The sequence below is a fragment of the Ipomoea nil genome, unplaced genomic scaffold (assembly GCF_001879475.1).
Source record: "Ipomoea nil cultivar Tokyo-kokei standard unplaced genomic scaffold, Asagao_1.1 scaffold2283, whole genome shotgun sequence".
Classification (NCBI taxonomy): domain Eukaryota; kingdom Viridiplantae; phylum Streptophyta; class Magnoliopsida; order Solanales; family Convolvulaceae; genus Ipomoea; species Ipomoea nil.
This window is the reverse complement of record NW_017618711.1, coordinates 2,406,412-2,430,785: the sequence shown is the minus strand read 5'-3', so window position 1 is coordinate 2,430,785 and position 24,374 is coordinate 2,406,412. Positions and strand designations below refer to the sequence as shown.

At 34.7% G+C, this 24,374-nt stretch overlaps 2 protein-coding genes across 2 annotated transcripts; one reads left to right on the top strand and one right to left on the bottom strand.

Moving 5' to 3' along the window:
* Window positions 1-7,586: 7,586 nt before the first annotated feature.
* On the top strand, window positions 7,587-8,220 carry LOC109151179 (uncharacterized membrane protein YFL067W-like). The gene is made up of 2 exons (XM_019299097.1): window positions 7,587-8,078; window positions 8,137-8,220. The coding sequence occupies exons 1-2, from the start codon at window positions 7,587-7,589 to the stop codon at window positions 8,218-8,220; spliced, it is 576 nt and encodes a 191-aa protein (XP_019154642.1).
* Window positions 8,221-17,223: 9,003 nt separating this feature from the next.
* Window positions 17,224-17,850, bottom strand: LOC109151178. The gene has a single exon (XM_019299096.1). It carries the CDS (start codon window positions 17,848-17,850, stop codon window positions 17,224-17,226), a length of 627 nt encoding a protein of 208 aa, XP_019154641.1.
* Window positions 17,851-24,374: the final 6,524 nt, after the last annotated feature.

The following is a 24,374-nucleotide window of genomic DNA, read 5'->3' as shown; positions in this document are numbered from 1 at the left end:
TTAATGTGCACAATTGTAGTTGCTGCTTTATCTTTAATTGGTGAGTCAATTTGGGTTGATTCCACGCATACCGTGATGTGCCCTCCCATAGTATTTGGTGCAAGATCTATCTCCTCGTCAATAAAATTCTTAATTTCTTCTTGATTGGCTTGATTAGTATAGTCCTCACCAACAATTGGCTTGAAGAGTAGGAGTTTGATGATTTATTTCCCCACATATAGCCATTATTAATTCTGCATCAGGAAATTCTATATCCATAATGCAATACCCTTCATAAATATTTTGGCCATGGAATGTTTGTTTGACTATGATTGAATCCACAATGGAATCAAACCATACCAAAGCTTGAAAAATATAACTCTCATCCTTCAAAATATGAATATATTATACGAGTCCTTTTGTAGAAAAGATCTCATACAATACAAAATCATCAATTGGATACCATACTTGGTGTATAGAAACCAATAAACACCGATGAGTAATGTTTTCCATAATAATAATATATTTTTTTTCTAACTTTTTTCAATTGTTTTTTTTTTTTTTACTTTTGCCGTTTTTTTGTTCTTTTGGTCAAATTTTTCACCTTTTTTTTTTTCTGATTTCTAAGAAATGCAGCCAACAAAAAATAAAATCCTTTATATAATAAAGCTATATGGTTTGAGAAATAATTAATGTTACAATTAATGAAACAACATCCTTTATTATTAAAAAAAAAAAAAGCACAACATTTAAAAAATAAAATAGCTATATATTATATAATCATTTAAAAAATATACTTTTGAAAAATAAAATAGCTATATATTATATAATCATATAAAATGTGTTCAATTAGAGTTTAAATTTACACATACAAAATTTGAAATTTACTTTCCAAATGTAATTATCTTAGTTATTATTTGTATTGTAAAAATTATAATATAGATGAAATACAATTAAAAATAAATCAATGTAATTATGTAAATTATCTCTATAAGTTTATTTGAATATGCACATAATTAGAGATTATATTAACCATACAAAATTTTAATTTTAATTTTAATTTTAATTTTAATTGTAATTTTGTATTCTATAAAAATAATAAATACTTGACCAATGAAAGCTCAAAAATATTATTATATTAAATAATTTAAAATATTTTAGTTTTTCTATTTTTATTTATATTTATAATAACATAATTTTTTTCGTGCATCGCGCGAGTGATTTACTAGTTACAATAATAATAAAAATAAAAAGATAGGAGATACTTTCACCAATGAAAGCAATGAAAGCACCAATGTTACGTACTGAAAATTAGTACGCAATGGAAGAAACCTTTCGAGCAGGCTTCTGGCTCCTAACCATATTCGAGTCACGGCAAACTCCAATTTCACACTTCGAGCGTGTGTAGGCTCCAAGAAGAATAGCTAAATATTAGAATAACAATATATTTTTCTAAGTGCTTCATCTTCATATACAATAACCTATTTATACTAATTTACTAATACCTATAATAATTAACCTACCAAAGTTATACTAACTATACAAGGTAATAAATGATATACATAATTTCCCTATGCTAATTTATGCACAATATTAACTATCTCAGTAATTAAGTTATACCATTCCTAATTATTCTTCTAATTCTAAACACATAATTAATTTTTCCTAATTAAGCTATATAATTACATTCAACGGGCGTATATTATCACAATTCTTCTCTCCTCTCACGCTCTCCGCCTCCTACGATCTCGTCCTCCTCGCTCCTCCGATCCCCCATCTCCCCCGCCTCCATATCTCATCATCTTTTATTTTCTCAACACAATAATCTTACACTCCTATCTCATCCTCATCTAAATTATACTGGGAGGAAGAAGAGGAAGAGGGAAGAGGCTGGAGCCACCACCCCTTAGCTGTAAAGAAGGTGGCGGTGTTTATAATGAAGATGAATTATCTCTATGTGTTATTTACAGATCTCTGATGCGCAGCTCAACAGACTCAATAACCACAGCTACTAGTTGCCGATGAAGATAGGCTCATAGGAGCCGTAGCTTGTCATATAGATCGGAGATCGGACGATTATTTGTGTATCAGGAAGAAGAATCAAACAAGGATGTGGTTTCTCAACAAGCTGTTGCTCTAAATGTATAATCAATACTTTAATTAAGCCTTAAATACTATACTTTATAATTTAAGGGCGTTTGGAAACCCCGAAAATGACTTCCTGAAAATGTTTTTTGAGTATTAGTGTTTGGCAAGATGCGGAAAAATAAGGTCAATGAAAAATGAAGCATTAGTCAAGGGAAAATAGGTATGTTTTGGGGGAAAATGATTTCATTTTTTTTGCATATGCAAAATTTTTCAGGCTTAATTTTTTGCGGGCTTTTCGAGTCGACCCACCAAACCCACAAGTTAGGGTTCATGCAACCAAAGTTCGCCCCATGCGGGTTGGCGACCCATGGGCCGGTCAAAAAAAAAAAAGTAAAGTCTACAAATAATATTAATTTTTTCATATTTAAAAATTATAAAAACAATTACATTTTTTAAAATGTTAATATTATATATATATATATATATATATATATATATATATATATATATATATATATATATATATATATATATATATATATATCTCAAAAGTATCAAACAATTAAAATTTTGAAGTATTCATTTCTTTTCAATTTCCTACTATTTTTTGAAAAATGAACCAAACACACAAAGACAGTTTCCCGTTAGCCAAACACTAGCGGAAACAGCAAAGTTCAATTTTTCTGGGGTATTATCTAAATTCCAATAAAATACAATCGGATCAAGTATGAGTTGGCGATCAGAACATATATGGATAGAACTTCTACCCGGGTCTCGAAAAATAAGTAATTTCTGCTGGGCTTTTATCCTTTTTTTAGGTTCATTAGGATTCTTATTAGTTGGAATTTCCAGTTATCTTGGTAGAAATTTGATATCGTTTTTTCCATCTCAGCAAATCATTTTTTTCCCACAAGGGATAGTCCTGAAAAATAATTTTTTAGAAAATGACTTATTTTTTAGAAAATATTTTTTAGAAGTCATTTTCCTACTTTCCAAACAGAGACTAAGGCGGACTAAGTTGTTTTACGACAATGCGAGGAAGAAATCAGTAATATGAACATGCGTGATATGAATGATAAAGTAAATTTGTGTCTCATTTCATTAATAAAAAGGTTTTGCTTTATTTAGATGGCTTCTTTTTGGTAATTGCCAATGTTTAACTGCAAAGCATTATATATTGAGATGTAAAATTAAATCCTGTCTTGAATGCAAGTTGAAACCTAAAATTCTACTTGATTTTAATTAGCAAATTAATTTATCACTAATTAAGTTGTTTTACGAATGGGAAAAAAATAAATTAAAAGATAAGAAAGTAGAATCAGGAACACAACAAATGATTACGTAGTTCGGAACTAAACCCCTACGTCTGCGGGGCAACTCACGTCTTCTTAATCCACTAGATGTTCACTAAGATTACAAGGAGTTTGATTACAAATGTCTTAGCCACATAAACCAACTTTAATCTTCACAACACCTATTCTTGGAGAGGTACGTGTATGCCAATCTTCTTCAAGCTTTAATTGCACTGACCCAGCTTCAGGCAGACTAATATGACGAAACCATCATTTCAAACAATGAATAAACTGATATAGTATAATTAATATAGAGAGTAGAAGTCCTTCAAATTATGTCTATGAATTCCGTGAATAATGACATAGAAATCCAACCCTTTTATACTAGATATATAGCATAACCAACTTCCCAAAATAATGCTGATCAGAAATCCCTTGATAAAATAATATCCACTCGATTTAATTCAGGTTGAATATTAGTTCAGCACAACTGAATTCGGTTAGACAAACACGCTGAGATATCCGCTGACCCTGATCCAGCGTGAAAAAAACCTGAGACAGAATGCTGAGATAGATCCAGATAGGAGTACGGTCCAATATTACACCAAATTAAAATCTAAACTTTGTCAAATAAATTAGTCAATTATATTAAGGTAAAATGTGTATCATTTGTACACTTACAAGATGCAACTACAGCAAAAATGCAAAATACAAGGTGAAGCTGCATAGAAGGACAATATGTGAGAAATATCCATCAAGCTCAGCAGAAACTTCAATTGAAACCTAGTAAAACTTTAACACCAGGTGAAGGAACTTACTGAATAAAACTAAAAAAAAAAAACACCCGAACTTAAAAGAACTTTCAAAGCTGCAACCTAAACCTGAAGTAGATCATAGAAAGCAACCAGATTGTGGCATCTACCCCCAAAAAAATGGTTTCAGGTTAGCATACATACGACATGTTGTCAATGAGGTCCTAGGGGAATTTATAGGTTCAAATATCTTTGTTACGTTTGCTAATTGATTCCCCTAATTTTGCTTTTATTTTCCATGCTTGTCTTAATGTTGATATGTCATTTATTATAATTAATTGTTTTCTCAAGATATATTTATGTATGGTCAGATAATAATGAAATAATAGTTAGTACAAGTATCTTATAGTCTATATGGGATACAACACTCATTACTCCATCATCTATACTCATAAACGATATATTTCTTCGTACACCAAAGAAATCATTTAAAACTTAGCTTACATCTATAAGATCACAATAGATAGTAAAATATAGACAAATTCAATAAATTAAAAGCAAATTATTTCCACTAACAGGCAGCAAAATAAGTAAATTAATTAAATAAATCAAAGTTCATGTCAGATACTACAATGTAATAGAGCCAGTAGCTTTCAAAAAAAAAAAAAAAAAATCAAAGTTCATGTGTGTTCATTTATATGTCCATCATTAATCAACAATTCTTTCTACAATGCTGATTTCGACCTAGATATATCATATATAACATGATGATATGAACAATTTGTCTAAGATACCGGCTTGTCACTCACTTCATTAATATCGTTAGAATCACAAGAGGCTGAAGCGAATAGAAGCTTAACTAGCACGGCTGGAAATTATGGAATTTCTGACCACTTGAAAGTGATCTTAAATAAAGTCAAAGGCAAAAAGTGGTCGGAAATAGCAACAAAGATTTTTCTGGATACCAAAAGTGGTCAAAACAAGACTTTCGATTTGATTTAAGATCACTTTCAGGTGGTCGAAAATTCCATAATTTCCAGCAGTGTATGTAAGAAAATTCTCCCTATCTGTCAACAGACTACTATTGGATATCCAGTAGATGTTAGATATTGATGTAATCTAATTAACTGAATATAAAGTCTACCAGGAAAACCTAACCTCGTAATAGTGAGGTAGATCGACCTGCAAAATAACGTTAGCTCTTTTGTCCCATATTGAACCCTAAATGGTATTATTCTGAGCCGTATGCGTATTATTCTGAGCTGTATGAATAACATAACTTAATGGTGTTATATATATAATGTATGCATATAATGTATGTAGATAATGTATCACATCAATACAGTTTTATATTAGGCATAGAGTCTAACTGACTAACAAGTAACAACTTCTAATTATTCAGTCCAATCAAACTACGCCTAATTGTTATTCAGTCCAAGTAAACTATTTAATAAATCTAATCAACTTGCACTACATAATTAAGTTCAGAACCATTCTGAAACTACCGTTGCTCATATGACATTCCTGGGAACTTGAATTATTGTGAAAAGTGGTTTAATTTGATCCATCATAATTGGGAACTTCCAACCTCAGAGCATGCGTAGTATCATTTTCTCTTGATATAGATTGATTTGACTATGCTGCATAGACTAGTGGTTCTAGTAGTAATCCTATAGAAGTAGTACATACTTGCAGAGTTAGCAACCCCTTTTGTATGAAAGGGAAGAATTGAAGAAACAGAAAGAATGACCAAGTAAAATATTATATTATTCAATCCAGGCTTAATAATAAAATCATATATGTTGCAATATATAAGTTGTATACCAATAAATCTTGCTTTTATTTGTTATGTTATTTGTTTGCATTAATATTTTCTTTCTGTCTCACAAAATCTTGCTTCTTTTTTGGGCATTTCTTCATTTGGTGACCGTCGGCCTTTGGCCACGGAGCTTCATTTCTTGACCGGCAGTCTCCTATTTTCTTTTGTTTTTGTTTGTTTAGTTTCATAATAAAGTCCAGTGCCGATTCAGCCACCAACCCTTTAAGAAAGTTGTGATAGTTCCAAAGATTTAAAGCTTAAGGATTCCACCAGATCTGGATAAAGAAATAGTTTGTCCCGTGAATCCGTAAAATAAAGTTCAAGAGGCGTACTCTTGCTTCTCTTTTCTTTCGTGTTCTGTTTTTTTCTGTGTTTTTCTCTCGTTTGTGTGACGAGTTTGTTTTCCTCTGGTTTCTTTTGGCAAGTTCTTTTCTCCATAAGTATGAAATATATAAGTTGGTCATGGCATATGTGAACTTCATCCTGGGTGACAAAGATGACAATGTAAAAGAGCTTCTTCATCTGATATATTGTCAATGAATGACGTATGAAAAACATATACCCAGGTGGTGCGCAAGACTTTTCAACCAAAGTTAGTCTTGACTACATTTGATCAATTCTTCAATGATTTTAAAGAAGCGTTAAATTCATCTAATGAATTCAGCTTCAAATTTGTGAAACAATCTGCGATTTAAGTTCTTTGTAGCATTGCTAGGGAAATTGTTTCTATGTCTGATTGTAAGTAATGATATACCATTCCATTCATTCTATTTGTAATCCCTTCAGCTTATGATTAAATGAATGATGAGCTTCTTTATTTTCAAAAAAAAATATTCTACCAATTAATTATTGTCTCAAATTTCGAATTGCCTTTAGCATAAAAGATTTTATTTGCATGTGGCATCAAGATTTAAAGCATGAAACCAAACATCATGAGTGCTGATCTACAATCTAATCGATCATAAAGGAAACATGACCAGAGAATAGTTAAAATCATCGTAATAACCACACATGTCATACTTTACCAAATATCTTCACAAATATATATATATATATATATATATATATATATATATATATATATATATATTATGATGACAACACACGTAATCATGAAAGGAGTTTAGATGATTATATGAACCACTAAACTCAATTATTCATATATTTTTGTATAGACTATATATATCATTCCATTCAAGAATGTAACACACTAAAACATGCTACATCTTTAACACCTAAAACCATTTGTAGGGCTGCGTCCACATGCATTGAGAAGAACATTTATAGCAACCTTGACATTGACATTGGTGATGCCGGGAACTTTGAGTTTAGCTGCTGCGCAAAGACAAACGCCAGCTTGGAGATTATTAAGTCCATTAAGGTTTCTACAGCAAGGCCTTGCCACAATTGGGCGAGTAAACCCTGGGATAAAAGTTATCTTATTTAATATAATGGCACATATATTCAACTTTAGTTTTATTATTGGGCATGTACCAATGACAGGGGGAGGTGGAGGAGGAGGTGGTGGTGGTGGCGGTGGTGGAGATGGATCAGATGGAGGAGGTGGTGATGGTGGCGGCGAAGGAGATGGAGATGGAGATGGAGGTGGTGGTGAAGGTGGTGTACTAGGTTGGTTTTCAGTGTCGCCATTAGGAGATGGGACCGGGGGTTGGCTTGGAGGTGGGACCGAAAGTTGGCCTGGAGGTTGGCGTGGAGGTGGGACCAGAGGTTGGCTTGGAGGTGGGACCGGAGGTTGCCCCGGAGGTGGGACCGGGTGTTGCCCCGGAGGTGGAACCGGGGGTTGGCTTGGAGGTGGGACCGGAGGTTGCCCCGGAGGTGGGACCGGGTGTTGCCCCGGAGGTGGAACCGGGGGTTGGCTTGGAGGTGGGACCGGAGGTTGCCTTGGAGGTGGGACCGGGGGTTGGCCTGGAGGTGGGACCGAGGGTTGCCCTGGCGATGGGACCGGGGGTTGGCCCAGAGGTGGGACCGGGGGTTGCCCCGGAGGTTTGCCTGGAGGTGCAACCGGAGGTGGGATCGGGGGTTGCCCTGGCTGTGGGACCGGGGGTTGGCTTGGAGGTGGGACTGGGGGTTGGCCCGGAGGTGGGACCATGGGTTGGCCCGGAAGTGGGACCGGGGGTTGCCCCGGAGGTTTGCCTGGAGGTGCGATCGGAGGTTGGCTTGGAGGTGGGACCGGAGGTTGGCCTAGAGGTGGAACTGGGGGTTGGCTTGGAGGTGGGACCGGAGGATGCCCCGGAGGTGGGACCGGAGGATGCCCCGGAGGTGGGACTGAGGGTTGGCCTGGAGGTGGGACTGGGGATTGCCCTGGAAGTGGGATTGGAGGTTGGCCCGGAGGTGGGACTGCAGGTTGGCTTGAAGGTGGGACCGGAGGTTGGCCTGGAGGTTGGACTGGAGGTTGGCCTGGAGGTGAGACCAGAGGTTGGCCTGGAGGTGGGACCGGATGTTGACTTGGAGGTGTGATGGGTGGTTCAATACATGTACAAGGAGTTGGGGCAGCTATGGTTAGACAATCAACATGAGCAAAGAATAGGATATTAAGAAAAAGAAAGAGAACGGTTGGGGCTTGGGAATTGGACGCCATTCCCATGAAGTTAATGTAAATATTTGTAACTCCCCTTTTACTAGTGAGTTGATTTAAGAGTGTAGTGAAGGTGAGTATTTATACTTGCAAGCGAAGAGCTTTAAAACTACAATTTCACCTTGGAATCTCTAAATTTAGACTATTCACATTTGGGTGCCTTCTTATCTGAAAATTTACACATAATACCCATAAATTTTCATTTTTCGTTAATTCATTTCATGCATGTTGATTTCCTATTATACATTTTAAAGTGTAATTTGGTTAAACCTCATAGACCCTCCTGTAATAATTTTATACCTAATTGGTAAACAAAAGATTTGACTAAGCTAATGAGATTATTGTACTGTGCCATTTTTCAATGAATTTATTAAAATGTTAGGCATGTAATTAAAAGTTAAATAAGGGCTACTATTACGTATTTTTAAGAAATTAACTCTTTTATTTTAGTGTAACACTGTTTTCAAAAAATAAAAATAAAAATTAGTGTAACACTATTGCCACGTACTATTCAATTATTTTTTTTCCAAAAAAAAAAATAAAAAATAAAAAATTCGGTAGATATTTTTTTACAATGTGTGAGAATTCACTTTGTCAACGTCCTGCTGATGAATTGAAGGAACATCAATGTCGTTTATATATGTAAGAGTACTCTTAAATTTTTTATTGAGTTAATTACCGAAATGGTCCATTGACTATAGCAAAATTACCAATTTGGTGCTTGACTATTTTTTTTTAACCAATTAAGACTCTCAACTTTAAAAATCTTAACCAATTTGGTTCTCCGTTTGTTTGATCGTTAACTTGGGACCAAATTGGTAATTTCGCTATAGTCAAGGGACCATTTTGGTAATTAACTTTGGGGTGGGCAATTCGGTTTAGTTTTCTCGAACTGAACCGTACCAGACCGAACCGAACTAATTTGGTTCGATAATATACGGAACAACCGAACGGTATTGGATTCTTGTATATCGAACGGTTCGATAAAAAACTGATCCGAATTGTTCGGTAAAAAATTGAACTGAACCGAATACTGTTTGATTTTTTAAAAAATATAATAATTATAATAATAATAATAATAATAATAATAATAATAATAATAATAATAATAATAATAATAATAATAATAATAATAATAATAATAAAATAATAAGTAAATGCAAGTCCGTTACTGCTTGCTCTGTCGTTCAGCTCATATTCTCACGGGTATCTCTCGTAAATGTTTTATTTGATTTCTTTATGGTTTGTTATCAAAAGTTCTATATTATGTGTTATGGTGTTTACATAGTCCATATCCAAAGTCTAATATATATATATATATATATATATATATATATATATATATATATATATATATATATATATATATATAGCAATCCAAAGTTCAAACGGTATTCGGTTCGGTTCAGTTTTTTACCGAACAAATTCAGTTCGGTTCGAGTTTTTACCGAACCGTTCGGTATACAAGAATCTATTACCATTTGGTTGTTCGGTATATTACCGAATCTAACTAGTTTGGTACGGTTCGGTTCAAAAAAACTGATCCGAATTGCCCACCCTTAAAGGTAATTACCAAAATGGTCCCTTGACTAAAAAGGGAACTTTTCCACCCCAAAAAAGATATCTTTCATTTCTCTTTCACTCCATAGCTAGGGTTAGCTTTAGAATAGCTTAGATTAGTGTAGATTACTTGTTCATTTCCATTTTCCAAGCTCAAGAACATTGCAAATCTTGGATTTCAAGGCTTCAATAGAGAAGTGTTCTTTTTATCTCTTCTCATTACTTTTAATCTATGCTTTCAATTACTCCTTTAATATTGTGTTTCTATTATTATATTATGAGTAGCTAAGTGCTTTAGGACTAGGATTTGGTTTGATTTCTTGCTATTGATGCCTATTTGAGTTGTATTGCATAAAGGGGATTATATGGGAGATCTAGGGTTTGATGTGTGATTTGGGTTTGTAGTGAAATTGTGTATAATTGTTGCATCCCAATTATATGCTTTATTTGGAGTGTGTTTGTTGCTACGAGAGTAGAGCTTGTACACTAGCCACAGATTCACACACTTAATTAATGCCCAATACAAGAGTATTTTGGGTATTAATTTTAAGGAGAATTTATGCCTTGTGTTCTTGCTTGGGCAACCTTGGATTGAATTGTCACGAGAGTGGAGTTTAAGGATAGGTTGCAAGTCCAAATAGCTACGAGAGTGGTATTTGGACACTTTTGTGCATCTCTCTTCCTTATGCCTTGTTTAATTCCCTAATATTAGTGTAATATTTGACATCTTAGCTTGAATCGACCAAGTCCTGGTCCTTTGTTTTAATCGTCTTATTTGTTATTAGTTTGTTCGTATCAAACCATCTCATTAACGATAGGCCTAGCTTCTAAAAGGGTAGTTTTAGCTTGTTCTTAACTCCACTTTGCAACAATTCCTAACAATACAAGAGCCATCTCCAGTGGAACGATATCTTAACACTGTACTATAATTTGATACTTGATGGATGCGTGAAAAACGTCCTCATCACCGAGCTCGAGCTTGAATTGGGTTGGATTGAGTTTGAGCATGAGCTCGATAAGAATTGGTGTGCTCGAGCTCAGCTTAAAAAAATTTTTGAGCAGCTCGAGCTCAACTCGACTATTCGAGGTTGAGGTCAAGCTCGAACTTGGGCCGAAGATCGGTTCGAGATGGCTCGAGTTGAGCTCGAGCTCGAGATGCTCAAACTTTTTAAGTTCGAGTTTGACCTATTTAACTTCATGCTTCAATTAATATTAAAAATTAAATATTTTATTGATACTGTTAGGAACAAGTGTATTTAGGTTTTGATGATACCAAACTGTCATAGAATGTAGACCCCTACTTTTCGTTTGTTAGACAAGTCTCATATGACAAAGGCATGAGATGTTAAATCATGCACGAGACTAGCATAATAGGTCTACATGAAGATTTGAAGACAATAAGATGATTGAAAGATGCTTCCAGACGAAAGAAGGATTAAAGCAAGTCTCGAATAGACTGCTTTTACAAAAGGAACCTTCATCTAAGAAGGAAGGACGAAAGATGAGGACAATCTTTCGTTCCTCATTCCTAAGTGAACAAGTCAAGGACAGACTTGTAGAAAGACAACACTCATTAAAGGAAACAATGAGAATGTTGTCTATCACTCAGATGGGCAAATCATTCGGACAAAAAGTGTCCTAGGAATGATTTTCACTAAAGACAATGAGCATTAAAAGACTTGTACCATCTTGTCAGAAATCAAGGACAACAAAAGCCATAATGCTTTTGGCTCCAACGGCTATACAGTACAAGTGCATTAAATGCCTTTTGCCAACTGAGTAATACACACTGGTTATTAGGTTTGAAATTTTCATCTCCCTCCAACGGATGGATTTTTCCACCTATAAATACCTCTCTTCACCATTGAAGAAGGTGCTGGTTAACTCGCTCATGCAATCCTAAGAAAAGCTCTTCAAACAGTTTCATCTCCAAAAGCTTTTCATAACCAGTGTTAGTTGTGAAGTTTTTCAAAGGCATATTCATCTTAATACTTCACAACTTGAAGCAGTCTTGTAATTTTTCTCAAGTGAAGATCTATCCAGACATCAAGACAAGCTTCAACCTGTTGGAGAAACATCAGATTATCTTTCCAACATCTCAGCTTAGGAAGAAGTTGATAGAGGCGGAGTAAACTCGAGGAGTTGAAAAACCTTTCAAGTGGCTGTTCGGCTTAATGATCAAGGAAGTCAGCTTGAAGTAGTTTGTACTAGGAGTGATAGTGCAAACCCTTTCACGAGTTGTGAAAGAAGAGTGCAGTATGCAGAGTTGGCCGAACCACTATAAAAATCTCTCTGTCCATCTCTCTTTACTTATCGCTTTTACTTTCGTGCTTTGCATATCATATCATATCGACCAAACGTTAAGTTTTCACTAACACGAAAGTGTGCAAAGAAATTTTAAAACAAAACACTATCTCCGCTGCGTATATCTCCGAAAGGAGATTAATCGAAAAGAATCGATTAGAGTCTATTCACCCCTCCCCCCCCCCCCCCCCCCCTCTAGACTCTCTTTGACCCTACCGGAACCAACAAATACATAAAAAAATAAAAACTTTAAAAAATTTAAAAGTCCAAACTTCAAATTAAAGTTCAAAGCATGTTCACAACTTAGCTTCACAACAATTACAAGTCTACAACAACAATGGTCGTTGATTTCTTGTACATTTAAGATATTTCTTCCAAGATAAGCAGTTCAAAACATCAAATCAAAGAATGATTAAAAAGTATGCATAATATTAGATAACAAATGAAAGTAATTGCTAGCAATAATCGTAACAATAACAATATCGACTATTGGAAAATAGACAAGTATGTTATGTGACAATACATTTACACAATTTAAAAAATTCAAAACAAAAAATAAGTCAAGAATGCTAAATTAAAAAAGAAAAAGTATATAACTTACTTTCATGAGTTGAATACCGGAAGATAAATTTCTTGGTATAATTTCTCTTTTTTTAAAAAAAGAAGAAAAACGAATACAATTTACTTTATTTTGATAAGTCCTTGAATTGTATGTATATGTCGGAGCCAATCACCTCCACAAAATAAAGGTTGTATTGTTTCCGGCAACAATAATGATGCACAAGGAAAAAAAGCATAATAAATTTATAACTTTACAGGATTCTTACATTAAGAAAGTGTTTGAGGCTGCCTTTTCATTTGAGTAACCATTCTTTTTGCATTAGAAACAGTGCTATTAGTGTTTAATTATAATTAAAGATCATCCACACAAAACTCAGTTCCCAAACTGTATCTACTAAAAATCTAAAAGATCCAAAAAAATAGCCTTTGGCCACACAAAATTCAGTTTCAAGAAATGCAAAAAATATCCACAGAAGCATGATGGCTAACAGAAATACTATGTTCTTGCGTATACCCAAGGAAAGGTTTAAGTTTTTATTTGGTCATGGATCCACTTTTATATTAACATGCATCTATATCAAAAGAGATTTCCACTACCAGGAGGTGGGACAGGGGGTCAGTCTTCACTACTAGGGGGTTCAATACATGTACACACGGTTGGAAATTACAGACTTTCCGACCACCAAAATGTGGCCGGAAACGCCCTAAATCCGGCCGGAAACGCCTTTTTTGACCACTCATTCGATCACAATGGGTATCCGGAAAACCCTTGGAGGTGTGATAGGTGGTTCAATACATGTACAAGGAGTTGGGACAGCTATGGTTAGACAATCAACATGAGCAAAGAATAGGATATTGAGGAAAAAGAAGAGAATGGTTGGGGCTTGGAAATTGAAGGTCATGCCCATGAAGTTAATGTAATATTTGTAATTCCCTTTAATTAGTGAGTTTATTTAAGAGTGTAGTGAAGGTCACTATTTATACTTGAGAGTGAAGAGTTTTAAAAGACAATTTCACTTGGAATCTCTGAATTTAGACTATTCACATTTGGGTGTCTTCTTATCTTAAAATTTACACATAATTCCCATAAATTTTAATTTTTCGTTAATTCATTTCATGCTGATTTGCTATTATATCTTTAAAGTGTAATTTGGTTAATCCTCATAGACCCTTCTGTAATAATTTTATCCCTAATTGGTGAACAAATTAAAGGATTTGACTAATGAGATTATTGTACTGTGCCATTTTTCAATGAATTTATTAAAATGTTAGGCATGTAATTAAAAGTTAATTAAGGGCTACTATTACGTATTTTAATCTAATCAATTGGAAATTAACTCTTGTTATTTGAGTGTGGACTTTTAATTTTAGTAATAAACTACTACAAACTAAATCAATTTGATTGATCTGAGTTAGTGTTTTATATCAATACATACATGTATACATTTGAAGCTAGTGTAACACTTTTGCCACTATTCCGTTATATTTAAAAAACTTACAATTATACAAATCCAATTAGACAAGTGCACTTATTGTTTTAAATATAGACGATTGAGTAACGAGTGTTATATAACTTATGGACAATGAGTACTAGTACTAACCTTTGTAAATCTGCGGTGACATCAAGATTTTTAATTGTAGTTGAAAATAGTTTCATCATCATTGAACAGATACTATTATACATTGCAGAGTTTTTCTCAAAATCAATAGTCACAGTATTTGGGGTACTCAAATAATAAGGGAGAGTGGCAAATAAATAACAAGGGTAAGATTAGAAGAGAGCTGTTCTTGATATCTCTCTCACGAAGCTGTCGACGCAAAGGTCCGGGGATGACTTCCTCCTCGAGGCTGGTCTTGTGGCACGCTTTGGCACTCCTCCGCGAAGAACAACAGTTTGGATCAAATGGATTACACTACCGGCGGGGAGTTTAAAGCTAAACACGGATGCGGCTTACACTGTTGATGGAGCAGCGGGAGGAGCCTGCCTGCGAGACTCGTGTGGCCAGCTCGTGGTGGGGCTTTGTTTCCGTCTCGAAGCCTCCTCAGCTCTCGAAGCCGAGGCTCTTTCTCTCCAGCTTGCTGCCCAGTGGTGTGAAGCTTTCGCCAAACGTCCTTATGAGGTTGAAGTAGACTCCCGAGTGCTCGTTGACTTGACAGTCTCGAGGACGGATAGGCTGCCGTGGAAGATAAGGGATGCGGTGATTTTCATTTGATCTTGTCTAAGTTCGTAGAATGCCCGGATTAAGCACATCTACCGGGAGGCAAACCGGGTTGCAGATGCTCTTGCAGAGTCTAGCTTTGCTTTCCCTTCTTCAATGTATTTTAGCACTACTGATGCTTTACCTTCTAAGGCCAAATTAGCTCTTCTGTACGACCTTGGGGGCTTCGCCTCCCACCGTGCTATATGCCGCTAATAAATTTTTGTTCTTGGTAAAAAAAAAAAATAAAAAAAATTAACAAGGGTATCAACAACATAGTACTCAAAAAAACAATATTGGCAAGGGTTTTCTTTGTCTTGAGTAATTTTTAATTATTTTTAAATTTAATTTTTTTAATATTTAATAGTATTTTTAATATAGTTTCTAAATATATAAATTTATATACTAAAATACATAACTTAATATTATGAAAAATTGAATTAAAAATAACTTTAGTCAAATACCGTTAATCAAACGGAACAAATAAAATGAGACGGAGAGAGTAGAAAGATATTAGGTGGAATAGCCTCACAGTTTCAAATACACTAGCTAGGTTCCACATTAGCAGGCAAGGCAGTACAATTGTACAATTGGAATTAATATTTAACCTGGATTTGGGCATTCATGGAATAGATTCTCCCCCTAGGCCTACCTGTGCAGTGCCTCCCAGGTTCTATATTATATGTTTCAAATAAAGAAACAAGATTAATTGATCTAAACCAAGCACCTTATGCTCAGATGGCATATAGTGACATCTTCTATGTGAGAGGTCATGAGATTGAGCCTTAATGGAAGTGTTGTTAATTCTTTGTGTTTCATTAGGTTGAGAAATTATGTTTGAACAGATGCTACAATTTAATAGATCGAGTAAGTAACATTCAAAAAAAAAAATGATTAATTGATTTAATGGTATAATTGCACTTGGAGTCTAAATTTACACTATTAACATATGGGTATCTTCTTATCTTAAAAATCACACCTAGCTATTCCCACAATTTTATTTTATTTTTCTTTATTCCATTTCATAGTGATTTCCTATTAATTTGGATAAGCCTCAAAGGCGAATTGGGAAACAGAAAATTTGACTAAAGAGATTGTTGTACCCTGATACTGCCATTGTTCCCATGAAGTTATTAAAGTGTTAGGCATGTAAATAAAAGTAGAAGAAGGACTACTTAATATAACCAAAAAAAAAAAAAAAATTATAATGTATTTGTATTTGATTTTTAAAATCCGTTTTGTGAATTAAATATTCGTAAAAATGATGATGTCCTTATATATTAAATCATTTTTATTAACTCACTCTTTTTGTTGAAACAATTACTGAATTAAGCCATCCACTATTTAATATAATTAGTTATATACTATTTAAGCGATTATAACACTACATCCACTACGTACTCCATTAATTTATTTAGGTATACACTTAATTAGGAGTTTAGGACAACGTGTGAGAATTCATCTTTGTCAACGTACGTCCTCCAAGCAAGCTAGTGCGGACAAAACTATACATGATATAACTTTTTTAAGAGGGTGAACCATTTGGGATAGTTCCGGTAGAACATGCTTACAGTTAAAAACTAAGGACTGATATGATGTATCCATTTAGTAGATCAACGATTAAGAGTGGTTAAAAAATAATGACAAATGGAGTTTGTTTTATAGTATTACAAAGAGTTAATTTCAGCGGAAGTTCATTGTCTTTAGTGGTGATTCTAAATTTAGTCTCAGAATATAATTTTTACCTTTATTTAACACAGACTATCACATTTTAAACACGGTTGGTTTTTTTGATGACTTTTCCAGTGAAACTCTATTTTAGGCAACTATATTTCTGTCTCTTTAATTTTATATTATTATTTTTTCAATGAGTTCGCCGCTATTGTTTTAATCCATGATTTTGTGAATTATCTACTATATCTGTAAAGCAAAAAACAAAAAAAAAAAAAAAAACAAAAAAACAAAAAAAACAAAAAAGCCTCTTCTTTGTCATTAACAAATACCCTTCCTAAATTAGGATTTTGATAAGAGCTTAAATGTTCATATTTTCGCCTTGAATTTAAGCTTTTTTGCATTATATCATAGCAGGAGAAATAAAAGGAGGAAGTGAATCCCTCCAGACAGTTCGTGCCTCTACCGCACTTACATGTTTAGCTAAAGCATGAGCTACCAAATTGGAGCCTCTGCGTACAAACTTAACAGAACAAGCTGGAAAAGAATTAATTAAACGCAAACACGAATCTAAAACAATACCAAGATACGAACGATAAGAACCGGCATCCCGAAAACTAGCAACGAGAACCGCACAGTCTGATAGGATCTGAACATTGTGGTAGTTATGCTCTTGCAACCACGAAAGGGCCTCGTGTATCGCCATGGCTTCAGCTAAGAGGGGGTCATAAGGACAAGCAAGAGGGCCGCTAGCCGCTGCGACAAAGGCGCCATCCATGCTGCGCACGTAGAAACCGAATGTTGGGGAGCGATCCGGGCCCGAGAACCCAGCATCCGTGCTGCAGTACACCGTGTCCACCGGTGGTGGCAATGGCGGAGCATGGATCGCTTCGGCAGGCAGTGGAGTGGTATCCGACGCTGAGGTGGCAATGCGTAGACGTGCTTCGGACGCAGTCCAGGATGCCCAGGAGTTGTGGAACGCACGGCACAAATGCAAAGGAGATGGCATCGCGAAATCCCAGACAGCCATATTCCGAGCCCTTCATAATTCGTAGAGTATTCCACAAATATGATCTTTTAGGTAAACAGCAGATGTTGCTGAGCCTCCCAACCAAACCTCCACCCACTGCATAAAATCATAATCATCAAAGTTAGGGATTTGGAGTTGTGAAACATTCGACACACGTCTAGCATAAGTGCAAGTGCATAAAATGTGGAAAACATCTTCTTCAAACAATCCACAAGTCGGGCAAATATTTGGGATCTCCACTCTTCTTCTAACTAAATTAGTAATGGTTAGTAAAACATTCATGAGAGCTCTCCATAGAAAAACCCTCAATTTGGGGGGAACTTGCAATTTCCATATGTTATTCCAAACTGAGCCAGCTGGGGTATGAATTTCCCCTAGGCGCCTGTACCCATTTTTAACCATATATAGTCCCCTGAAGTCCCCCATCCAAAACCAATCATCCTTAAAATCCACACTCACCGGGGTTTGTAAAATTAAACTAGCATCTCTGGGGGCAAATAGCTGTGTAATTAATTCCTGATTCCAATCCCCGTGCTCCTGGTTAATCAAATCCGCCACCACCAAGCCAGAGTACTGGGCATCCTGATTCGAGAGTACAAAGGGATCCTGTGGGTCAGGTAACCAGGGGTGGGACCAAACTTTGGTGGTTCTTCCATTTCCAATTCTTTGCCTACATCCATTGCGGATAAGTTCCTGGCCAGCCATTATACTCCTCCAAACATAACTCGGATTACCACCCAAAGTGGCCTCATAAAAAGTAGCATCAGGAAAATATCTCGCCTTAAAAACTCTGGCCATTAAAGATTCCGGGTTGGTTAACAGACGTCATCCTTGCTTCCCTAACATAGCCAAATTAAAATCATGTAGACGTTTAAAACCCATACCACCATGCTTCTTCGGCACACACATCTTATCCCAGGTCATCCAATGAATACTATCCACAGTGTTACTCTTACCCCACCAATACCTGTTCATCAATCTTTCTAGCGAAGTACATAAAGTCACAGGCAACAGGTATATACTCATGGTATAAGTAGGCATTGCCTGAGCAACACTCTTAAGCAACACCACCTTACCCGCCATAGAAAGTAGCCTCTTATTCCAGGAACTAAACCTCTGTCTTAACTTCTGTTCAACATATGAAAAAACAGCTTTTCTGTTCCTACCAATAACTGAGGGGAGACCCAAATATTTTCTGAAATCCTCATCTTGTTCAACACCCAGTCCCATAGCAATGGCATTCCTGGCCCCCATACTAGTGTTGCGGCTAAAAGAGATACTAGATTTATGAAAGTTAACAGATTGCCCTGAAAAATGTTCATAAACCTCCAAACAACGCTTCACCTCCATGGATTCCTGCATGTTAGCCTTAAAGAAAAGCAAGATATCATCAGCGAAGAAAAGATGCGAGATGAGTGGTGCCCCACGTGCCACCCTACATCTATGGATCCGTCCTCTAGTCTGAGCATCCTGTAACAACAAAGACAAGTGGGTGAGCTTTTATAAGCTGAATAATATTTCCCGAGAGCCTTGAATTTAAGCTTATTCTCCTTGTTATTTGTCTAAGATGGATTTCATCGAACACTTGTGTTTTTAACATCACACACTCCCTTATTCTCAAAGGTGAAGCATGGTTGATCAACTCCTTGAAATTAGACTAGGTTATAACTTCTTAATTTGGACTCAAATATGTCAATCAACACCATCAAGGTTAAGTATCAATTTTCCTTCTAGCTCAACCAATTCAAAGTCATCCATCAAACACAAAGCCTACGTCCCTACCTCCCTCCAAGGAGAACTAATCATACATATATAATAAAAATAACACAATATTTACAAGCAACAAGATATTCCTTAACAAACACAAGATATAAGATCAAAGCAAAAAATTAAAAAAAATAAAAATAAAATGCAAAGGAAATAAAGAGAAGAAGATATATATTGGAAATGGATATGAAATCCTTGAAATCCAAGGTTAAATGCATCAATCCAAGCTTCCAAAATGTTTAGAAATCAAAATATAAGTCTAATCTAACCTAAAAATATGAAAAAAAAAAAAAAAAAAAAAAAAAAAAAAAAAAAAACAGCGAGCAACTAGGATTCTAAAATGGGTCAGAACTGAGTAGAATTTGCTTAAAAGGAGCTCAAATTAATTAAAAAACCACCGGGTAGGCAAGGGCTCTGGCACGAGTGTGCCTATGCCCTCGCCTAGCAAAACATTGCCACCTCATTATAGGTACGGTAGTGTCTGTGCCCTTGCCCATCGGGCAGAATTCCTATGCACATTGTCTGTCTTCAAGGCCCTTTTTCATCCCCGAATCCTTTGAATTCGTGTTTATGATCTTCATCAAAGTTGTAGTAGTTCAATTTATCTTTTCAATGGCATAAAAATCACTTGATTCAGACATTCCTACGCTGAGATATAGTCAAAATACCGAGCAGTGGACGAGTTGTGCGAGAATTTCAAGTTCTTGCTCTTTTGTTCCACTTTTGCCTTGGTTAATTTGTCCAAATGACCAAGACCATTGAACAACATTTGGTTCTCTAAGAGATGTTGCCCCCATCTTAATTGCTTCTAATTGGCTCCCATTGACTCTACACGCACCCGAAATACTCCAAAAATCATTCAATTCATCTAAATCATTAAGAATTACACCTAAACACACAAATGAATCAAATGAAGAACACTTTGCGAAAAATTATAACAAGTAACAAGGAAAATAAACTTAAATTCAAGGTGAAAATATAAACATTTAAGCTCTTATCAAAACCCTAATTTAGGAAGGGTACTTTTACAAAGAAGAGGCTTTTTTTTTTCTTTACAGCTATATTAGATCATTCACAAAATCATTGACTAGAACAATAGCGGTCAGACTGAAACCGACGGGGTGGCAACATCCTGAGCTTTCTATCTGCATTGAAAAATGATTCTCCCGCACTCGGAGATCCTCACATGCTCGATATCATCATTGATGAAGAACTTGGGGTCGGGTTGAAAGAGATGAAGACAAGAGTCCAGTGAAGGAAATGGTACAATTCACGACGGAAAGAGACTAAAGTCAGGAAAAAAAACTACAACACAGAAAAGTGAACATTTTTAAAAATAAATTGAAAAGACAAAAATATCAGTATCTAAAATAGGGTTTCACAGGAAAAAGCAACAGAATGACCAAAATGTCAAAAATATGATAGTCTAAGTTATTAAATGCCAAAAACGATTGTCTGGGACTAAATTTAAAATTTCCACAAAAGACAAAGGACCACCCGTTGGAATTAACTCATTGGAAAAATAATAATAATAATAATAATAATAATAATAATAATAATAATAATAATAATAATAATAATAATAATAATAATAATAATAATAATAACAAATTAAAGAGACGAAAATACAGTTGCCTAAAATAGGGTTTCACTAGAAACGTCATTGGAAAGACGAACAATGTTCAAAATATGATAGCCTAGGGTGTTAAATAAAGGTAAAAATTATAGTCTGAGACTAAATTTAGAATTACCACTAACGACAATGGACCTCCGCTGGAATTAACTCTTTGTAATATCTATAAAACAAACTCCATTTGTCATGCACTCGAAATACTCCAAAAATCATTCAATTCATCTAGGTCTTTAAGAATTACACCTAAACACACAAATAAATCAAACGAAGAACACTTTGTGCAAAATTATAACAAAGGACAAGGAAAATAAGATTAAATTCAAGGTGACAATATGAACATTTAAGCTCTATGAAAATCCTAACTTAGGAAGGGTATTTTTTTAATGACAAATTAAAGAAGAGGTTTTTTTTTTCCTCTTTACAGCTATAGTAGATAATTCACATAATCATGGGCTAAAATAATAGCGGTCAGACTGAAGCCGACGGGATGGCAACATCTTGAGCTTTCTAACTGCGTTGCAAAATGATTCTCCCGCACTCGGAGTTCCTCACGTGCTCCGTATCATCATTGATGAAGAAAAAATTGGGGTCGGGTTGAAAGAGATGAAGACTCGGTTGAAGGAAATGGTGCAATTCACGACTGAAAGAGACTAACGTTAGGGGGAAAAGAACTGCAACACAGAAAAGTGAAAATTTTTAAAAATATATTGAAAAGACAAAAATATCATTATCTACAATAGGGTTTCACAGGAAAAAGTAATCAAAAGGACAAAAACTATCCAAAATATGATAGTATAGGTTATTAAATGCCCAAAAACGATTATCTGAGACTAAATTTGAAATTTCCACCAAACACAAAGGACCTCCCGCTGGAATTAACTCTTTGAAAAAATTAAAAAAAAAATTAAAGAGACGAAAATATAGTTGCCTAAAATAGGGTTTGACTGAAAAAATCATCGAAAAGACCAACAGTGTTCAAAATATGATAGCCTAGGGTGTTAAAATAAAGATAAAAATTATAATCGAAAACTAAATTTAGAATTGCCACTAAAGACAATAGACCTCCGCTGGAATTAACTCTTTGTAATATCTATAAAACAAACTCCATTTGTCATTATTTTTTAACCACTCTTAATCGTTAATCTACTAAATAGATATATCATATCAGTCCTTAATTTTTAACTATAAGCATGTTCTACCAGAACTATCCCACATGGTTCACCCTCTTAAAAAAGTTATATCATGTATAGTGTTGTCAGCACTAGGAGGACGTACGTTGACAAAGTGAATTCTCACACGTTGTCCTAAGTGTATACCTAAATAAATGAATGGACTACGTAGTGGATGTAGGTGTTATAATCGCTTAAATTGTATATAACTAATTATATATTAAATAGTGGATGGCTTAATTCAGTAATTGTTTCAACAAAAAATAGTGACTTAATTTAATAAAAATGATTGAATTTATCAGGACATCATCATTTTTGCGAATTTTTAATTCACAAAACGGATTTTAAAAGTCAAATACAAATACATTATAACTTTAATTTTAAGAAGTTTGAAATGTGTTACTAAAAGTTCTCTTTAATAAATTAATATTTTTAATGTAATAAATTATTTAATATAATGTGAAAATCTTTTGTGTTTCCTTAATATAGTAGCCCTAACATGCATACTGATTTTTTGAAATCCATCTCATTGATCAAGATATGTGAAATGTTCTCACACAAATATTTGTAATTACTAAAATAAAAAAATTTACGAGAGTTAATTTTAATTTGGTTATATTAAGTAGTCCTTCATCTACTTTTAGTTACATGCCTAACAATTTAATAACTTCATGGGAACAATGGCAGTATCAGGGTACAACAATCTCATTAGTCAAATTTTCTGTTTCCCAACTCGCCTTTGAGGCTTAACCAAATTAATAGGAAATCACCATGAAATGAAATAATGAAAAATAAAATAAAATTTATGGGAATTAGCTTGGTGTGATTTTTAAGATAAGAAGATGCCCATATGTTAATAGTCTAAATTTAGAGACTACAAATGAAATTATAGCATTAGATCAATTAATCATGTTTCTTTATTTGAAACAAATAATACAGAACCATGGGAGGCACACGTAGGCTTAGGGGGAGAATAATCTATTCCATGAATGCCCAAATCCAGGTTAAATATTCCAAACCCGGCCTAACTATGTTCCTATTTGTACAATTGTACTGCCCCTTGCCTGCTAATGTGGAACCTTGTTATCAGCAAAGAAAGCCCATGCCAATAATATTGTTTTTTTTAGTACTATGTTGTTGATACCCTTGTTATCTATTTGCCACTCTGAGCTCCCTTATTATTTGACGAGAACTCTATTGCAATGTATAGTAGTATCTGTTCATACATACTTTCTCAACATATTGAAGCACAAAGAGTCAATATTCTGGTTCAAACCTGTGACCTCCCATTTGAAAAAGTCATAGTTATGCCGCTTAACCACAAAGTATTTGGTCAATTGACAATATAATATTGTTAGTTATGTTCTATAATCTCTAATGTTGTTAATATATCTAAACCGTACCAGTGATTACTGAATCTATGCCTGCAACAACCACACCACCTTCACCCACAATCACTACATACAACCATTTATGCACCTACTATATATTTCACTATATTATATTTCTCTATACCAGTCCCAAATTTGATGGAGTACTCATGCAGTCCCTAATCTCAAAATTGTTTGAATTGGAAATTAAATAGTCAAAAAAAAAAAAAAATCATAGATTCTCAAATCGAAATTTCAGATCGAGTTGGACATTTGCACACTACAAGCTAAGGGAGATTGCATGTTGATATAATGCTGAACATAAAGAAGAAGTTTGCTGCTGATTCGTGATATTTGAGATTTATTTTTTAATGGATGAGATTGGTTCTCATGAACTCATAGGGAGGGGGTTATCATGAGACCACATCCCTGTTTAGTATAAACGCACGTGAATATCGTACTTATTGATATACTGTATGCACAGCATGTATTGTGACCATTATTATTTGAGAGATAGTTCGATCTAAATACAACTACAATTAGAAATCTTGATGTCACCGCAGATTTACAAAAGTTAGTTCTAGT

Bases quoted from the DNA above. Each gene is read 5' to 3' on its own strand.
- LOC109151179 (XM_019299097.1), top strand. From the start codon at position 7,587: ATGGGACCGGGGGTTGGCTTGGAGGTGGGACCGAAAGTTGGCCTGGAG. The intron at 8,079-8,136 runs GTTTGCCTGGAG...AGGTTGGCCTAG, and splicing joins GACCGGGGGTTGCCCCGGAG to AGGTGGAACTGGGGGTTGGC.
- LOC109151178 (XM_019299096.1), bottom strand. From the start codon at position 17,850: ATGGCTGTCTGGGATTTCGCGATGCCATCTCCTTTGCATTTGTGCCGT.